Below are 18,817 nucleotides of genomic sequence, written 5' to 3'. Positions count from 1 at the left end.
TAAAATTAAAATTTAAAAATAAATTAAAACTAAATTTAATTAAATAATATAATTTTTTCCCATAATTTTTTAATAAATCAAAATATTGACAAATAATAATATAATATAATATAGTATAATAATTGAATAAATAATTAATACTACAAATTAAAATTATAATTAAAAAATAATATATATATAATATGAAAATAAAAATTTATTAAAAAATTAGGATGAGTATCTTTGTTATGAATATAAAATAGAAGAGTGTATCTCCGCTGACGTGACAGAAAAAGAATATGATGTAGAAAAAAAAATAGTGAAGATATCCAAAAGCGGATATCTCCAATGTGGATGGTCTTATTATAAAGGGCGGGACAAGTTAAATAACACTAGATTCTAGAATAATGTGTATGATATATAAACAAAATCTAAAGATATTATATATTAAATTCATAAATCTCATAATAACAAATTCACCGTACTTGGTGTGTTTCTTGAAAAAAATTAATTTAAATTTGACATTAAAAAAATATATGATGAGATATTTTGTGATAAAGTATATATATATATTTTTTTTCAAAATATACATAATTCAAATAATAATGAATTATGTTAAGTTTATCAAAAACTCCTTCATCTATTTTTGGCATATTGACAAAAAAATTTTTGCTGCTGTGGTCGTTAGATACCAAAAGCAACAATATTTGACACAACTTGTGGATTCATATCAAGTTGTCTTTTTGTCTTTTCCTAGGATGGTGTATTTTCAAGACAAAATGGACACTTTGAGCTTGTCCTCTTGTGGTCAAAAGTAAATAGATATACACAATTTCTTATTTGTATCAAGGGAATTAATTGCATGTCAACTTCATACCTGCTGTGCTGGACTTACAGCTCGGTTACTAGGAAGGGTGAGAAGAGAGTGGTTTTGAGAGAGTGTGTAGTGAGACAAATATTGTTACAATCCTCTCAACATCTACTCTTCTCATCTCCATATTTTGAGTGAGTGATATACACTATTATCTTGCCGGAAAAGTTCGTCGGTCGAAGGGAGATCGGAGTTCCGATCAGGGGAACATTCAGAATCTGAGCAGCCTAGCTAGTTGTTAGTTGTCAGTACGCGTTTGTGACAACATATGTCTGTGGAGGGAATTTCCCAGGTAATCAACTTGGAGTTTGGGTTGAAGGAGGTTGGAGTGTTTTTTTCTTAATCAACGCTGATTAATGAACCTCTCCTGAATTGGTATCCCCAGATGTAAGATAATTTATATTCGAATCGGGCAAACAAATAACTTGTCATTTATTGCTTTTTGACTATGCATTTATCTCATCTACAAGTTGCCGTTATAGCTATGATGTAACTACACTTCGGGAGTTAGTCCATTTGAATAAATGTACAAGTATTTATTGATACTAACACTTATTCTCACCCCCAACAAATTAGAATTTTGTGTGTCTCTCATGCGGGACATTCTTTTAAGAATATTATTATAAATAAATGATTTCATATTCAACAAGAAGATTTTCCCAATCCACTGGGTTACTTTATGCTTTTGTTAAAAAAAAAATGGTGAATTCCCATAAAATTTTCAAATATTTTAAACTTAGACTTCAGTCTCTATATCATAAAATTACAGAATTTTACTCTTTAACCCTTTACCCATATGAATTTTCTATTTTGCTCCAAAAATAATAAGTGAAACAATAATTTTTTTCAGTGAAATCTTCAAGAAAATAGAAGGATTTAGATTGTGTTTGATACAGAGAAATGAGGCCAGAGAAATGGAAATTGTATCATTACTCTTGTTTGTTTGAGTCAAAAGAAATGGAACTTGAGAAATAAATCATTTCCATTTCTCTGTTTTCATTTCTCTCCCATATGCAGGTAAATAGAGAAATGATGTTGCAGCATATATATTTTTTAATTTTTAAAATTTTTTGTACTATTTAATTTTTATAATTTTTTAAAAATTATATTATTTTAATTTTACAAAAGCCAAACTTAATTTATTTTTAAAGTATTTAATTTTTACGATATTTTAAGAAATTATACTAAAATATAATCTTAAAAAACATCGTATATAATTTATAATTTTTTTTTTAAAAAAAATTTACCAAAAATATTTTTCATGAATTCTCATTCGTTAAAACTATATTTTTATCGTGTTAATCATTTATTTTTGTTTGCTCATTCATATATCTGCATTTTTTTTAAGATTTCTCAAATCAATTCTCTGTTTTATCAAACAAGAGATCTCTACTCAATTCTATTTCTCTCCAATTCTATTCTCTGCTATCATTTCTCTGCAATTCCATTCTCTGTACCAAACGCCCCCTTAAGGCAAAAATGCAAGTGGAATGTCATAAACCAACAATAAAAATGTTCCGTAAGGGATCACCCGAAGATGTGGTGTGTGACTTGTTTTGTCAGATTGCCAGACATATTTTCACATAATTAGGGATAAGAGAACACACAATATAAGACAAGTAATATGGAGTATAATTTTAATAATTAATTTTATATTTTAAATATTTTTTAATCAAAACATGTAAGAAGTTTGATCAATAAACTAATTAATTTATTTGTAAAATATAGTGTAATATTATACTTCATCTGTCCCATTTAATATGATAATTTTAACTTTAACGCGGAGTTTTAGATATTGTATAATTAGTACATATAATTATAGATTAAGATTAATATAACTAAATAGTTTAATTAAAATATATAAAATATGAAATATGAATTTTAAAATGAGATTAAAATGTATAATTATATTTTCAGAACAAATTATATTGGATGAACGGAAATAGAAAAAATGGACAAATTAAGTAAGATTGAGGAAATATATTATATTTTATAATTAAATTTGAATTTAAAATTTAAATTATTATTTGAGTGTGATACATAAAAATTATACTGCATCCGTCCCATAAAAAGAGTACCATGGACTTTCGTGTTGATCTTTAAATATTAATTATTATATCAATACGTAGTACAAATTAAAATAAATTGACAAAAATACTTCTATTAGTCTCCTATAATACAAATACAATAACATTTGTGGAGTAAATTATAAGATATTTTTAATGTTAAATATAATTACGCAAAAGACAAATGGTACTGGTTTTATGGGACGGAGGTAGTATTTTATTATATTTTTTTGACAAACAGTCTTTATTTTTTAAATATATGAAATATTTAATTAGATGGAAAGTGAAGAGATTTTAGAAATTATTTGATGTAAATATATATATACATTGTAAACTGTTTTTTTTGTCCCGTAACTGAACCCCCTTATCATTTTAGTCCTGTAAGTGGAGCCTGTCGCAAACTAGTCCCATAAGTGAAAATTTTTCGCTGTTTTAGTCATCCGGCGCCGGAGATGCCTGCGTGGCTCGCCGGAGGTGACGTGTCCGCCAGGTGTCGCTGACCTAGCGGACACGTGGATTTTTTTTTATTATTTTTTCCATTTTTTAATTTTTTTTTTTAAAACTTATTTTTAATTTTTTTGTATTTTTTTATTTTTTTATTTGGTCCAATTAAAAAAAATTAAAAAAAATAATAATAAATCCACGTGTCCACCGGGCGTCGCTGACCTGGCGGGACACCTGGCGGACACGTTACCTCCGGCGAGCCACGCGGGCGTCTCCGGCGCCGGAGGATTAAAACAGCAAAAATTTTTCACTTATAGGACTAGTTTGCGACAAGCTCCACTTACGGGGTTAAAATGATAAAGAAATCTAATTTTGAGACTAAAAAAACAGTTTACCCTCTGTACTTGTCAAAATTTATCAACTCGTCTGTCGACAAAAAGAATGTTTCAAAATCGTTCTACGTTGTAGTGCTGCTTGTCCGACGTTCGAAATTTCCATATTTTGATTAAAAAAAATCAATTTAGACGTAAAAGATCCATAATAAGTGAGTGCATTGCATTTAATTTGCATGGGTTGAATTAGTCAGCTAATTGTAATTGTCACCGATGCTTTTTCAAGTTACAACAACATATTATGACTATTTATTTATACTCCCTCCCTTATAAGAGTGATATTTATTTTTTGTACGTAAAATCTTTTAATATTAGTATTATATTGAATTTTAGTAAAAAAAAAAGAGATAAAAATACCCCTATTAGTATAGTGTAATATAAAAGTAATGACATTTGTGTAATATATTATAAATTGAAATGGTATTTATTATGTTAGGTAGGTAATACAATTACTAAATTAGGAAATAGTAACATTGTTTTGGGACAAACAAAAATAAAAAATAGTAACCTTTCAATTAGACGAAGGGAGTATCATTATTTTAAAATTTTCATATTCAAGCAAAATCATATATTTCTTTGTTCCATAGACTTTACAATATTTTTGGTACGTTTCAAACATAATAATTAAATATACTTAATTTTTACTTTATATTTTATCATATCTAATCACTTAAATAAATAACATCTTTCTCATTTACCAAACTATTCAGTTTTTCATGTTGATCTATCTCTATCTATTTTCTTTTTTGATAATTTTACTATTTACCTAATATTACAAATACTTTTACAATTTACAATATATTGATATTACACAAATAATAATAAGATTTTTTGAGTTATTTCTACTTCATTCTTATTATTTATCAATAAAATACTAATATACTTTAAATTATGTTAAAAAAACAAACAAATACTTATTTAAAATACAGAGAGAATATATACTCCCTCCGTTCCATTGAAAGTTTGTCACTTTTCATTTTCGTCCGTTCCAAAACAAAGTTGTCATTTAGTAATTGTAATACTTACATAATATAATAAATACATTTATAATTTACACTATATTACACAAATGCCATTATTTTTATATTACAAAATACTAACAAGAGTATTTTTGTCTTTTTTTTGTTACAACCTAATATAATATTAATATTAAAAAGTCTACGTACAAAAAATAAACGACAACCTTTCTACTGGACGGAGGGAATATAATTTTTTTCATCATCCACCTAATTTTCAAATGATCATATTTAATATCTACCTCATACTTTATCCCTTCACATCATCTAAATAAAAAAAATGCAATATACATTTATCTTTCGATCACATCACCTAATTTTTAAATTATTTTATTTAATACTATTCACCTAAAACCCTTGCAAAAAAACAAATATTACATCTTATTTGGAACTGAGAAAGTACTTTTCATCTATACCATACTTGAGACAAAGAAAGTACTAATTAATTAATTTAAAAAATAGTAATAAAAAAAACTAGTAATAATAAATCTAACACGACGAGTGTATTAAGATATTTTATATATTTAATTTTAGATTTAAGTAAATAATTCATTATTTTTTTGCAAAATTTTTAAGATACGAGAAGCTCAATATGTATGTATGTATGTATTTACGTGTATATATATGAAAACAGTAATTATTAATGTAAAGGCGAAGAAATTTAAAGACAAAGGGCGTGGGGTCGGGGCGATGTCGATGACAATAGCGGGGGCGAGAGCGAGAGCGATGGCGAAGGCAAACCCCTTCTTATTATTATTTTTATGCTTTCTCTCTCTGTCGTCTTTCTCTCTCTTCTTCTTCGTCTGCCTTTTACCAAAGTCCGTTTGACCACCGCATCCATTCCTCTCCCTCCCTTCTTCTTCCCGGCTTCCTCCCCTTTGCCTTTACCTATCATCGTTTTCGCCTCCCAATTCCAATCTCCATCTTCATCTCCCTCCCAATATCTCCACCGCTTTCCTTGCCTGTAATTTCGTTACTCTCAATTCATTGATCATCGACGCTAATCTCGTTCCTTGTGTTGCTTTCCAACAAGTCCTTGATTTGCTCGAGGAGGAGACCATAGCCATAACAATCGAGAAGCTTGGTTCCTTTTGTTCTGTTTGCGAGAAATGGGAAGCTGTTTCTCCACCACAAAGGTGAGTGGTTCCAACAGCAACACACCTTCCACCACCGCCGTCGAGACTGCCCGCCCTGTGCCGCCCAAGCGCCCTTCATCCACGACGCCCTACGCGTTTGCGCTGCGGAAAAAGGATGGGGCGGGAGAAAACGACAAAACTCGACAGCAGCGGAAGCATTCGCAGCAGATTAGTAAAAACAATTCGAAGCGACCGAATGGAATGGTTCCCTGCGGGAAACGAACGGATTTCGGATACGATAAGGATTTCGACAAGCGATACACGATTGGGAAATTGCTTGGGCATGGCCAATTTGGTTACACCTATGTTGCTGTTGATAAGTCCAATGGAGATCGTGTTGCCGTCAAGAGAATCGACAAGAACAAGGTTGCCTATTACATTCATTTACTTCTGATTAAGAATTCATTCATGAATATCTACACTAGGATCATATTTCTAGGTTTGGTTCGAATTGGATTTCAGAACTTTGTTGCTCTATGTTTGCTATGTTGGATTGTAGCGTGTGGGAAAACAAGAATTGAAAAATGCCTCGTGAGATTTGTTAAGCTTTAATTAATCCAGATTGATCAGAGATATTTGTTCATTGAATCCTCTTTGTTCTGTTAGTTAGATTTCCATTTTTGAATTGAACCTATGTTTCCTTATTTGGAATTGCATCTTCCTATAGGTTCCCCGGCTTTACTTTGTGGATATGGTTGTATTTAGGCATACGTAAGCCCGGATAATGTGCACATTTATAGCTAATGCCGTGTCTTAATATTCTTGATTTGCTTTAACACCTTCCGAATGACGTATGCGCCTTGTGATGGTAGAACTCATTTGATGAAGCAATTTTCATCATTTCGGCAACGAGGGCGTACCATATTTCCAAATTTCAAATATTATGTGTCTATTTGTCATTTTCTCTAAGTGGTTGCGGAAGATTGATTAGTTTACCTTAAGAAGTTGTGTTGTTAATTGTCTTCTGAATACATGACAGATGGTTCTTCCCATTGCCGTTGAGGATGTAAAGCGGGAAGTCAAGATATTAAAAGCATTAGCTGGACACGAGAATGTTGTCCACTTCTACAACGCTTTCGAAGACAACACATATGTATATATAGTGATGGAGTATGTTTGAGCATTTTGACATAATCACCCTCTCGTGGTTTTTCTGCATCATGGCGTTCATACTGATCTTTCTTTTTTCAGGTTGTGCGAGGGTGGAGAATTGCTTGACCGTATCTTATCGAAGTAAGCATCTCAAACCTCCATATCCAGCCTTTCATATAACTGCATGTATTGTACTGTATATTTTACTCCATCGGGACAATTTTGGTGACAGAAAACTAATATCTTTTAACAGAAAGGAAAGCCGTTACACGGAAAAAGATGCTGCTATTGTTGTTAGGCAGATGCTAAAAGTTGCAGCCGAGTGCCATTTGCACGGTTTTGTACACCGAGACATGAAGCCGGAGGTAAGTGCAAAATCGTTGTAATATTTTGTCGAATCCCTTTTCTCATTGGTGTTCTAAAAATTGCTTCTTTCCTCAGAATTTTCTATTTAAGTCTACAAAAGAGGATTCACCGCTGAAGGCGACAGATTTTGGCCTTTCTGACATCATACGGCCAGGTATCCATTTTTAACACACTCAATTAGTCTGGTACTAATGTTTCTCCATTTTTATAACAAACACTTTTTCTTTTTATCGATCAGGAAAGAGATTTCAAGACATTGTCGGGAGTGCATATTATGTTGCTCCGGAGGTCTTGAAGCGTAAATCCGGTCCCGAATCAGACGTATGGAGCATTGGTGTCATTACTTACATTTTACTTTGTGGTCGGCGGCCTTTCTGGGACAAAACTGAAGACGGTATATTTAAAGAGGTGGGATCTAAGATTACTTTCGATAGTTTTCTCAATCTGCCTATATTAAATTGAATTTACTCTATATATGTATGTAATAATTTGGTTTTACTAATTGTTATCGATGATGTCTACAGGTTCTCAGGAGCAAACCTGACTTTCGGCGCAAACCCTGGTCAGGAATAAGCAATGCTGCTAAAGATTTTGTAAGGAAGTTGCTCGTGAAAAATCCTCGTGCAAGACTTACAGCCGCCCAGGCCTTATGTATGTCTATTCTTCTTATTACCATTACCGACAGATTTATAATAGTATTGATCATCAAAATGATCACACTAATTGTCGATTGATTCAGCTAATTATCAATAAATTTCATGAGAAAATAAATATTAAAAACAACTTATGTGATATTGCCTTGTCCAGCACATCCATGGGTTCGGGAAGGAGGAGAAGCCTCGGAGATTCCTCTAGACATCTCTGTTCTATCCAACATGAGGCAATTTGTGAAGTATAGTCGATTTAAACAGTTCGCTCTTCGGGTAACACTTTTTGTTTCTATGTTAGTGAAATTCTTATCGGCTCTCTCCCTCCATAAAAATTGTTGGATATTGAAATTTATATATTCCAGGCATTAGCGAGCACGCTTGATGACGAGGAGCTTGCTGATCTTCGAGATCAGTTCGATGCTATCGATGTGGATAAAAATGGTGTCATAAGTCTCGAGGAAATGCGACAGGTTTGTAACAGTCGTGCGATTGTTATATCTCGATTTTTCCATTCCACCCATTGTTCATTCACACACGTTTGTTTCCGAGCTTAGGCCATGGAGAAGGATCTTCCGTGGAAAATGAAGGACTCCCGAGTTCTTGAAATCCTTCAAGCGGTATGTTCGTGTTTTCGGAAAATTTCGTGATCTTTTACCCGAATTCCTACCTCGAATGCTATCTCGATCGAATGTGAGATGGATTTCTAATGAATCTCATCTATTTTTGTAGATTGATAGCAACACCGACGGGCTCGTCGACTTTCCAGAGTTCGTTGCAGCAACTCTACATGTCCACCAATTGGAAGAGCACAACTCCGAAAAATGGCAGCAGCGATCGCAGGCTGCTTTCGAAAAATTCGATGTCGACAGAGACGGATTCATAACCCCCGAAGAACTTAAAATGGTACGCATAAAATCGCAACACTCTCATATAAACAGCATATGTACGGATCGAATGATAGATACGACAAATTTTGTATTCGTCTGCAGCACACTGGTCTGAAGGGCTCGATCGACCCACTTCTCGAAGAAGCGGATATCGACAAAGATGGGAGAATCAGCTTACCCGAATTCCGTAGACTCTTGAGAACAGCCAGCATGGGTTCCCATGTGAATAGTCCTCGAATTCGAGGACCTCCGAAGAAGATGTAACTTCACGATAGCGATAATGTAACGGCGTGCGAGAATTCTCAGGTATTGTATTTCCGTGAGCTTGTGTTCGTTCTTGTACGCTCTGTGAATCCCCGTGAAGGGTTGTTGTAGGGAGTCGGGTTGCTAAGCGCCTGTTGTGCCGTCGTTATTGAAACATGGAGTGAGTACGAAACGACGCTGTAAATTCCGTGGGGGTGGGTCGTAGATCGTGCCCTTTACAATATGTTCGACACGTTTATTGTCAGCAATGAGAGAGACTGTTGTCGAGACATTCGACAAATATCGTGTGGATATACTGTATATGTTATTTTCGACGAGAAGATTGGAGACGAAGAGGCTATCGGGTCGGTTCTCCGATCGAAGCCGACGATGTAAAGTTGGTCGGCATGTCGTCGTCCGTCGTCTTCTTCCTCGTCTGGTATTATGGAAGAGAGCTGAAATTCTTGCCATGGAAGTTCGCAGTTTTCCTCGTCTTTGTTTGTTGGGAAGCATTTGTTGAGGACTATAGGAGCTTCGGATATGGAGTTCTTATGACTACTGGAAATGATCTAACTAAAAATGAAACCAGATTTTCAAATAATAATACTAATAATAATAATAATAATAATAATAATAATATCTCAACATTAAAAAGCAGATAAAATATGCAAATATCATATCAAATATACTTTTTTGTCACAGAAAATTCACATCAAATACTAATTCTTTATTTTTTAAAAAATTTTCAAAACTCCAAACACACCGATTCAGTCCACTTAAAGAAGTAAATACTTACCCATCCTGTTTTTTTCATTTACAAAAACATAGGTGTATTCATTTTGTAGTTTTTAAATATACATGTATTTTCATATAAGATATAAAAATTATTTTGATAATATAGAAATTAATATTTCTATGTTCACGAAACATGAGTTCTTTGAGCTGATACAATTTTTAATGAATATAAGACTGTTTATCAAAATTTGTTACTATTTTTTTATTAACTAAATTTATAAAAAGTACTAAACATCTCAATTCACTAGTAATTTTATCATTTTTATTTAGTCAAATATTAATAATTGACGTTATTTTTTGTATTTATAATATTATATTTTCATTAATAATTTAATAAATTTTTCGTAATATTTTCTCCGTTTTGAATTGTGTTTGAAGAGACAAAATCATAGTTTTCACAATTTAAATAGAAAACTTTTCTTGGTCTTGTAAACTGAATAGATAATCGATCATGAAAAAATGACAGCACCCACACAAAAAAAAAAAAAAAGAAAAAAAAGCCAAACCACTGATCCTCTGAAGAGGAGAATGAAGATAGTGACGTACAACGTGAACGGGCTCCGGCCGCGAGTCTCGCAGTTCGGCTCCCTTCGCAAGTTGCTCGATTCTTTTGATGCCGATATCATCTGCTTTCAGGTTCTCCCGTTATCGTTTCTAGAAGTTAGGGTTTACTGTTTCCGTCCCCTCGCTCTACAATTATTTGCTTATCAATGTCGTTGATTTGTTGTCCAGGAGACGAAGTTGTCGCGGCAAGAATTGAGGGCGGATTTGGTGCAGGCCGAGGGATACGAGTCATTTTTCTCTTGCACTCGAACTTCTGAGAAGGGGCGAACAGGATATTCTGGTGCGTTACCGCTACTTCAATATTTTTGGTGTACGAAATGGTGTTTTTGTTCTGCTTTGACCTTTTTTTTTTCTTCGTATATGTAATATGGTGTACTTGATGATTTTCAATCTTTGTGCTTGACGGGGATTTGTTTGGATTTGCATTGAAGTATCTTTATTCCTTGTAAAGAATTTAGCATGTTGTATGAGCTTAATAAATATGTATATATATATAGTCTTTTTTTCCTTAGGGGAGCAATTACTGATTTCAGTTAATAGGTTTAAGATTAATTTCAAGTCTGAAATCTTTTATTGGTCTATCTTGAAATGTAGATATAGCTACTTATTTCCGTGTTTTTAATAAGGTGTGGCAACATTTTGCCGGGTAAAGTCTGCGTTTGCAAGCGAGGAAGTTGCTTTGCCAGTTTCTGCAGAAGAAGGTTTTACTGGTGTTTATTCTAGGACCAGTGAATATCAGCCAATAAAAGAAGGGCTGGGAGATTTTTCCATTGATGATCTGCTGAAAATTGATGGTGAAGGACGTTGTATAATAACCGACCACGAACATTTTGGTTAGTTCCGTTATGCTTGTAGTTAAATTCTGAATGAAAAATCTTATGCGAAGGCATTTTTCTATGCATATGTTGTTTTTCAGAAACTTGCAAATATACAAAACTTGCTTTCTTCATGGTTTTAAAATTTCACTCTGAGCTCTGCATTTTGTGTTACTAAATTGCCATTTTCTTTTCTTTTACAGTTCTTTTCAATGTGTATGGGCCTAGGGCTGAATGTACTGATGCAGAAAGGATACAATTTAAGTCCAAGTTTTTCAACGTCCTCCAGGTGATTCATTTGTGATTGGTCCTTGTGCATGTAGATTGTCTATGTTGAATATGAGAATGAGAATAGCTCGGGGACACTGCTTTATTAATTTTTGTAAATGAATGTGTTCCACCTTAGTTTTAAATTAAATGAAAACGAAGTTAGATTTCCTGGTGTTTTGGTGTTTCTGACAACTAGCAAGTATGCTATATAGATTCATATTTTATTTTATTATTTCTTTTTCAATTAAAGAGTGCTCAGAAGCTCATGTTTCCCTGCCTTTAGTGGATTAGTAAAACTAAAACTAAAATTCCCTCTCCATTCCAATTTAATTGCTAATCTTTGTTCCTGTGCAGTTTTTTACGTCGTATAATTTGGTAGTTCTTTATTTTTAACAATGTTGTCCCTACTTTTTATTTAAAATAGTTTTTATAAATTGTATTTAGAAGAGTAAAATAAGAAAAATTGTAAAATTTTGGGACACCCCAATTTAGAAATAATAGCAAAGATTTAAGACATACGGCCTGACTTCCCAAGGTCTTTTCCAGCATGGTGTACAACACGTGGGATGGGCAGTTACACCACCATATGGGCCTCTCACCATGTATTCAAGCTCCATTTTTATTCTCTAGTCAGCTTCGGCTTCCTTGATTTGTTCCAGTCAGATTTTTGTGTGTTACTATACTATGCTAGCATGCTTAGTTTTGTGTCAGGAAATAGCTTGGGCAGCCCACTTTCTCAAAAATAATTCAAGTAGGTAATGTCTGCCAAGCCAATTTCTATTCTTCCTAGACCAGCAGTTCTACTATGTTTATGACTGACTTCAGCAAAAGCATATGAGCCAGCAGGATTCCAGTTTTCTCAAATGAGCAAGATGAAACAAGATTATTGCTCACACATCAGCGAAATTACACCAAATCTTACAATTAAATCCAGATTGAATTGGGTTGACCCAATCTCCATTTAAGATTTGATGTCTGAATTCACCAATAGCTATATTCTCCAACTTCTTTGGCCCTATTCCAGTCCGATTCAGCTACTTCAATAATGTCTTCTGTAATTCATTTTTTTTTTTGTACTAATTAGGTTACCTTTATACTCCATCCACTGTATACTCATCTTTAGCAAAAACATGATTGGTGGTCTGACCACAATGATTGAATGTCATACCTGCCTAGCAACATTGTGTTCTCTCCTTTTGACTTCTAGAAAAACTTCAATTAAAAATTGTTTGGGCAGGATTTTCAGTAATGGATGACGTAGATATGTCAATATCAAAGTTCCTATGAAGTGCATTTGATAAGATAAAAAAAATTTGGTAGCTAACAAATAATTTTTATTGGAGCCAAGGAAATGGCCAAGTCCAGACTGATAACATGGGTTTCTTTCCATCCCGTAATTTACTAGAGTTCATGCATTGCTATTTCCTTACATATTCATTAAGCAATCGAAGAGTCAACTTCCATATATTATTAGTGTGGAAGAATTATGATTGTTGTCCCATATACCACCCTCAATACCTCCAAAATCAACTGTGCTAAGCAAATTTAGAACTTCCTCATTAGTTGAGACTTGCTGTTCAATTCTTGGATTTAACAAACTGTTTATTTAATTACAGTTGGCCCGTGAACTGAATGATCATTGAGTAATATCGGCAATTTTGTTTTAGAAAAGGTGGGAGTCTCTTCTAGATCAAGGAAGAAGGATATTTGTTGTTGGGGATCTTAACATTGCTCCTTCTGCAATTGACCGTTGTGATGCTGCTCCTGATTTTGAGAAAAATGAGTGAGTTCCTGATTAATTTATAGTTTCTGCCATTGGGATGAGATTTGACAACACTATACATGAAAATAGATATTAAGATATGATTCGTTATTAGCTTTCATCCATGCAGGTTTAGAACTTGGTTTAGATCTTTGCTGGTTAGAAATGGAGGTTCATTCTGTGATGTATTCCGAGAAAACCATCCAGAGAGGTTCTACAGCTTCTTGACTTTGTATTTATAGCTTAATGTAGAAGTGTTACTCCTGTTCTGATATTTATGCTTTGAAATTTATACTATGGTATTACTTTTTACTTACTCGACTTGTTTGTGTTCTTTATTTATATCCACTACTAGGAGGGATGCATACACTTGTTGGCCAACAAATTCTGGTGCAGAAGTTTTCAACTTCGGGTCACGTATTGACCACATTCTTTGTGCTGGTCCATGTTTACATAAAGAGGAAAATCAAGGGCATACCCTGTTGAATTGCCACGTTAAAGAGTGTGACATATTAGAGCAGTTTAAACGTTGGAAACCTGGTAATGCTCCTAGGTGAGAGAAGGAATTGTGATCCCATTCTTGCATTAAGATGGTTTTTGTTTTCAATTAGCTAGAGTTGATTGCATTAGTCACTGCAGTTTCTTTTTTCATTTACTGAATTCTAAGCATAAATTCATGTTTCCATGTATTCTGAGTTGATTGCTCTCTTCTATTCTGATTCTAGACATAAAGACACTAAGGCAAGGCATGTCAAATTGGAGGGTTCAGATCATGCTCCTGTTTGTATGAGCTTGACGGGGATCCCCGATATTCAACAACACAACCCTCCTTCTCTGTCAACTCGGTATTGTCTCCAGGTTTATGGATGTCAGCAGACACTAGGTACGGATTTACCATTCCTGTTTTTTAATATACAAGTTTAGGATAAATCTACAGTGACTGTAGCATGGATTTTTTCCTTAAAAAACAAATTGAACTTCCATGTAGCAGTCCATTTTTTGGCAGCAGCATATCTTGTGTCCATGATACCAAAGTAAATGTTGATCTCTGGTTCTTCAAAGAGATTTGAAATAGTTAATTTAAGCAGTTTGTACCTGTATAGGGTATTTGTATATCTATTTTTGGAACTCATGGTTATAGTTAGTGGCGGATTTAGGATTTGAATTTGGTGGGTCGATAATTAAATTAATTTATCAAATTAAAATTAAAATAAATAATTACATCAACAAAAAGTTACATTAAAAAGAAATACGAAAAATCAAATTAACAATCACTAATACATCAAAATAACTATAAGTATTCACGACGAGATCTTATATTTTGGTATCAGTCTATATTAACTTCCATAAACATAGCTCTTTCTAAAAAGTAACGGAACAATCTTTCAATAATTAATCTCTAAAGCTATTATGTAATTTGTAATTTATGATAGTTGTCGAATATAATCTTTCTACTATTACAATTGCTATAAATAGAAGTTTCGTAGAAGATGTCTTTTTTTTTTTTTTTTTTTTTTTTGTCTCAACAAATTTTATATAAAGTTTATTTAGACTTTTTAAATTCCAAAATATCTCAAACATCAATAATAAAATTATCTAATAATAATTCGAAAATCATCAATTTTGCTTTTGAAACCTCTGTTAGGATACAATTTTGCAAGTAGATGTTATCTCTTTTTATTAAAAGAGAAAAATCAATTAGAAAAAGAAAAAAAAAAAACAAGATATCAATAATTCATTTGGTGGGTCTTGCAGAATACTGCAATCAAATAAAAATAAAACTAATACTTAAGGGTGAATTCGTAATTTTAGTGATAATTAATATTATTTTATTTTAGTTTTTATGGTGGGTCAATTGACCCACCTTGCCTAAGATTGCATCCGCCCATGGTTATAGTAGTGGTTCTTGACTCTTTTACCTTTTTTTTTTTTTTTTTTTTTTTTTGTGTGTGCATTTTGTACCTCGAAATCTTATTGTTTCCTGCAAGATCTTTTATATTCAGGCTCGGATTCTGTGGGATTAAAATTTCTGAAATTATCACCATAATTATGGTTCTTACATCCTCTAATATTACAAAGCTGTTTGCTAGAAGTTGACGCCCATTTAGGCTCTCTATGTTATCAACTGTTAGCTTCCATGTTTATATTTTAGTTCAATAACATATGCATATGGAGGATAATAGGGATTTGCCTCTATTTCATGAATAAAGCAATTCACTGTCTCTATGCTCCCGGGTAATATGCATAATAAGAATAAAGCCTCTGTATTGTTGTATTGTAGGGATAGATTTTAGTTGATGTGTTCTTGCTACTGCTCCTTAAAACTGCTTTATGATTTGCAGTGTCCATGCTTGCTAGAAGGCAATCTGATGAAGACGTCAATTTTTCTGGAGAATCCAATTCGCACAAGGAAGATGCTGGTGCTGTTCAAAGATGCATTCAGCTCCCCAAAAGACCCCTTGAAACTTCTAGTCCTTCATCAGACTTACTTAGTCAGGGTGGCTTTTGCTCATTGGATGAATGTTCTCAAGAGTATAAAGACTCATCTTCAGATTCTCCTCACCATGAAATTGATCACACTAAATCCTTGTCTTTAGTAGTTTTCAAAAAGCAAGCAAGAGAAACACAGATGACTCAGCTCTCGCTCAAATCTTTTTTCCAGAAAAGATCAGGCATTAGTGGCAATTCAATGAACTTTCGTGCTGACAAGTCTACTCAGGCAGATATCTCCACTCCCGACTGCGAATCAAATGAAATTCCATCTGAAAGCGTTGAACAAAGTGCTACAAATGAGTGTCAGTCTAAACAAAGTGCCTCAGGCCAGGAAGAGGAGATACATCAACCATCAAGAAGAGAAAAGAATGATGTGGCATTAGCTGAATGGCAAAGGATTCAGCAACATATGCAAACCAGCATTCCACTCTGCAAGGGCCACAAAGAACCTTGTGTATCTCGAGTAGTGAAGAAATCTGGTCAGAATTCAGGGCGCCGATTTTATGTCTGTGCGCGTGCTGAGGTATTCTGGTACAGTTTCTTTATTGATATATACTGCACATCTGAAAAACCTCAAACATTATTCACTTTTTAGAAACTTTCTGGCGTTAATCTATATGTCAACCTCATGATCTGCAGTTCTGCTAGCTTCTATATCTTACTTAGATTCTTTCCCAATTTCATGTTGATAGTCTGGTTTTTCTGTTAGTCACCTATCTTCAAAAGCCGTGCATTTCCTGTACCAATTACCAAAGCACTTATATGTTTATTCTCATTTTGCTTCATACCAATTCTTTGTAACTTTGTTTTGTGACAAAAAGGTGCTTAGGAATCTGAAAAGCATTCAAAGATGGAAATTTTTGGGAGAGAACTAGTTTGATGCATATTGTGATACAAAAGATGTACATGGTACTTAACAAGAACACTTGTGTCTCAGGGACCTGCTTCCAATCCTGAAGCGAACTGTGGTTTTTTCAAATGGGCTTCCATGGGTACAAAGAACAAAAGATGATTTTGATGGGCAATGAACCACAACGATTTTGTAACAATTCAATTATTGAGGTTGAAAAGTAAAGTCATCTGATGTATATCTATCAGCTTTGTGAACTCTGCCAGTCGTAAGGAGGTATCAATTTCATTTTAGCACTTCACTTCAGCATTTTTTTGGGCTCGTCTGGTTATCAATGGTTTGACTCAAGTCTATGATTAGGATTATATTGATACTTTCTCCTCCGTGGCCAAGATGTCATCTTTGCTTGTTCATTTCTTTTGTTACTATTCGGGATTGGCCTATTTATAGTTTTGATATTAAGAATGATTCCCTCCATGGTAATCTTCAAGAGGATTTTGTTCCTCCATATTCTGAGATAAATGAATAGTAGTAGAAGGATCAGGCGTAGGGCTTTGGTGTAAATGGGAAGCACCAAAAGTCAGTAGTAATATTCAATAATTTTAGTAAGAGTTGGCTGAGCGTAGTTAGTTTAGAGTTCTTGTTTTGTTCATATAGCGAATAATCCGCAGGACATCACTGCTATAGCTATTCAAAAATGGCTTCATTGATGAGGCATTGCCCCAATTATTAGGAACCCACCAATGCTTATATATATAATACATTAGGGTAAAGTATATCATATTATATATACACTTTTGTGTTTTTAGAGACATGCAAAAAAACATTCTATGTTATATTTATTGTATATCAAAATAAAATAAAATATGGGACTGTTATTTGGATGTCTTGTATAAAGTGTTTTGAAGCTTTTGTAATGTAATATTTTAGGAACCACATGCTTAATATTCATAATAAATAAAATAAAAATAAAATAAAGTAGATACTGCCTACGGCTATTTTTCTCTAATTTCTTAAAGAATTTAGAATGTGTGTTTATCTTCAAGGCCATTGTCTAATCGGCACATGAAGAGGTAATCTATGCAAATTTATTTTTAATATAATGAGAACATATTTGTGTATTTTTGATAAAATATATGAACACAATTATGTTGCTTATCTTAAGCATATGTTTAGGGAAGAATAACTACTGTATTAGTACATGTGCAATTTATTAATCGATGTAAAACAAACTTATAGTTTGAAATATTATATTATAGATCCACTTACAATTCTTTTTTCACCATCTCCATTTGGACCTCTTCTTCTTGGTCCCCAACACCTCCAAAAACAGCTTCATCACATCTTTCAATTCCGACCCATCACTATCATCACTCAAATTGAATACATTTTTTTATTCATAATTTTGGGGTGCAAAAAGCTCCATATAAAATTTCAAATCTTATAAGTTTTAAATGCACTCCACTGATAAAAGATTTATTTGGAGGAAGTCCAAAAATAAATCTGCACAGACTTATCCAAAACATACAGTATTTATATTTGATGGGTGTGTTTGTCTGACACCAAAATTTTCTATACTATAATATAATACAATACAATACAATACAATACAGACATATCCAATATTCAATCATAAATATTAATTCTTATATTATTGTTTATATATATATATATGTGGTATAAAGAAACAACTAAACATTTCCTCCGTTCAAAAAAGAGTTGTTTTGTTTTTTCATTTTCGTCCGTCCTAAAACAATTATTTTGTTTCTTTATTTAGCACCAGTTGTCCTCACTTTGTATCAAAATTATTTATACTTTTTCAAACTACTCTTAATTAGTATTCTAACTTATTTTTTAAAATCCTTTAAAAAATAAGAGCATTTTAGTCTTTTATATTATACTTTATACCCACTCTGAATGTTAAGAAAGGATCCGGGCATCCAACCTAAAACCAATTGGTAATAGGCGGAGTGGCCCTTCACATATACTCAACACTTCTCCCTCGAGATGATAATCTCGAAAATCCATACAGGATCCAAACCCAATACAGGCACCATGGCTCTGATACCATGTTAAGATACTATCATTCCTTAATTCCCGTACTAACACCCAATAAGACGCGACTT

At 33.1% G+C, this 18,817-nt stretch overlaps 2 protein-coding genes across 6 annotated transcripts; both read left to right on the top strand.

Annotated features, from left to right (window-relative positions):
• Positions 1 to 5,455: 5,455 nt before the first annotated feature.
• On the top strand, positions 5,456 to 9,617 carry LOC127248742 (calcium-dependent protein kinase 18-like). Of its 2 annotated transcripts, none has more exons than XM_051271254.1 (12): positions 5,456 to 6,270; positions 6,884 to 7,014; positions 7,096 to 7,137; positions 7,229 to 7,361; positions 7,438 to 7,516; positions 7,601 to 7,770; positions 7,887 to 8,013; positions 8,170 to 8,285; positions 8,375 to 8,482; positions 8,567 to 8,629; positions 8,742 to 8,915; positions 9,002 to 9,617. In XM_051271254.1, the coding sequence occupies exons 1-12, from the start codon at positions 5,878 to 5,880 to the stop codon at positions 9,161 to 9,163; spliced, it is 1,698 nt and encodes a 565-aa protein (XP_051127211.1). In that variant the 5' UTR covers positions 5,456 to 5,877; the 3' UTR covers positions 9,164 to 9,617. The 2 variants fall into 2 exon arrangements, with proteins under 2 accessions (XP_051127211.1, XP_051127213.1); XM_051271256.1 differs by having other exon boundaries at positions 5,458 to 6,270; positions 7,250 to 7,361.
• A 766-nt stretch (positions 9,618 to 10,383) lies between these two features.
• LOC127248858 (DNA-(apurinic or apyrimidinic site) endonuclease 2) lies at positions 10,384 to 17,205 on the top strand. 4 transcript variants are annotated; one of them, XM_051271401.1, is made up of 10 exons: positions 10,384 to 10,573; positions 10,670 to 10,781; positions 11,128 to 11,334; positions 11,520 to 11,605; positions 13,254 to 13,369; positions 13,464 to 13,559; positions 13,704 to 13,901; positions 14,074 to 14,231; positions 15,691 to 16,372; positions 16,779 to 17,205. In XM_051271401.1, exons 1-10 carry the CDS (start codon positions 10,397 to 10,399, stop codon positions 16,867 to 16,869), a joined length of 1,923 nt encoding a protein of 640 aa, XP_051127358.1. In that variant the 5' UTR covers positions 10,384 to 10,396; the 3' UTR covers positions 16,870 to 17,205. The 4 variants fall into 4 exon arrangements, with proteins under 4 accessions (XP_051127358.1, XP_051127359.1, XP_051127360.1 ...); XM_051271402.1 differs by having other exon boundaries at positions 13,479 to 13,559; positions 16,779 to 17,197; XM_051271403.1 differs by having other exon boundaries at positions 15,691 to 16,364; positions 16,779 to 17,197.
• The last annotated feature ends 1,612 nt before the right edge of the window (positions 17,206 to 18,817 follow it).

Source organism: Andrographis paniculata, unplaced genomic scaffold (genome assembly GCF_009805555.1).
Source record: "Andrographis paniculata isolate CXL003 unplaced genomic scaffold, ASM980555v1 Contig34END, whole genome shotgun sequence".
NCBI lineage: Eukaryota > Viridiplantae > Streptophyta > Magnoliopsida > Lamiales > Acanthaceae > Andrographis > Andrographis paniculata.
The sequence above is the reverse complement of the archived record's forward strand: the minus strand, read 5'-3'. Positions and strand labels throughout refer to the sequence as shown.

What these genes read in the sequence shown, in the direction of transcription:
- LOC127248858 (XM_051271401.1), top strand. Translation starts at nt 10,397, where the DNA reads ATGACAGCACCCACACAAAAAAAAAAAAAAAGAAAAAAAAGCCAAACC. An exon ending in GGGGCGAACAGGATATTCTG is followed by an intron (nt 10,782 to 11,127) that starts GTGCGTTACCGC and finishes GTTTTTAATAAG; the next exon opens with GTGTGGCAACATTTTGCCGG. An exon ending in GCGCGTGCTGAGGTATTCTG is followed by an intron (nt 16,373 to 16,778) that starts GTACAGTTTCTT and finishes CTTGTGTCTCAG; the next exon opens with GGACCTGCTTCCAATCCTGA.
- LOC127248742 (XM_051271254.1), top strand. Translation starts at nt 5,878, where the DNA reads ATGGGAAGCTGTTTCTCCACCACAAAGGTGAGTGGTTCCAACAGCAAC. An exon ending in AAGACGGTATATTTAAAGAG is followed by an intron (nt 7,771 to 7,886) that starts GTGGGATCTAAG and finishes TGATGTCTACAG; the next exon opens with GTTCTCAGGAGCAAACCTGA. An exon ending in TTCTTGAAATCCTTCAAGCG is followed by an intron (nt 8,630 to 8,741) that starts GTATGTTCGTGT and finishes CTATTTTTGTAG; the next exon opens with ATTGATAGCAACACCGACGG.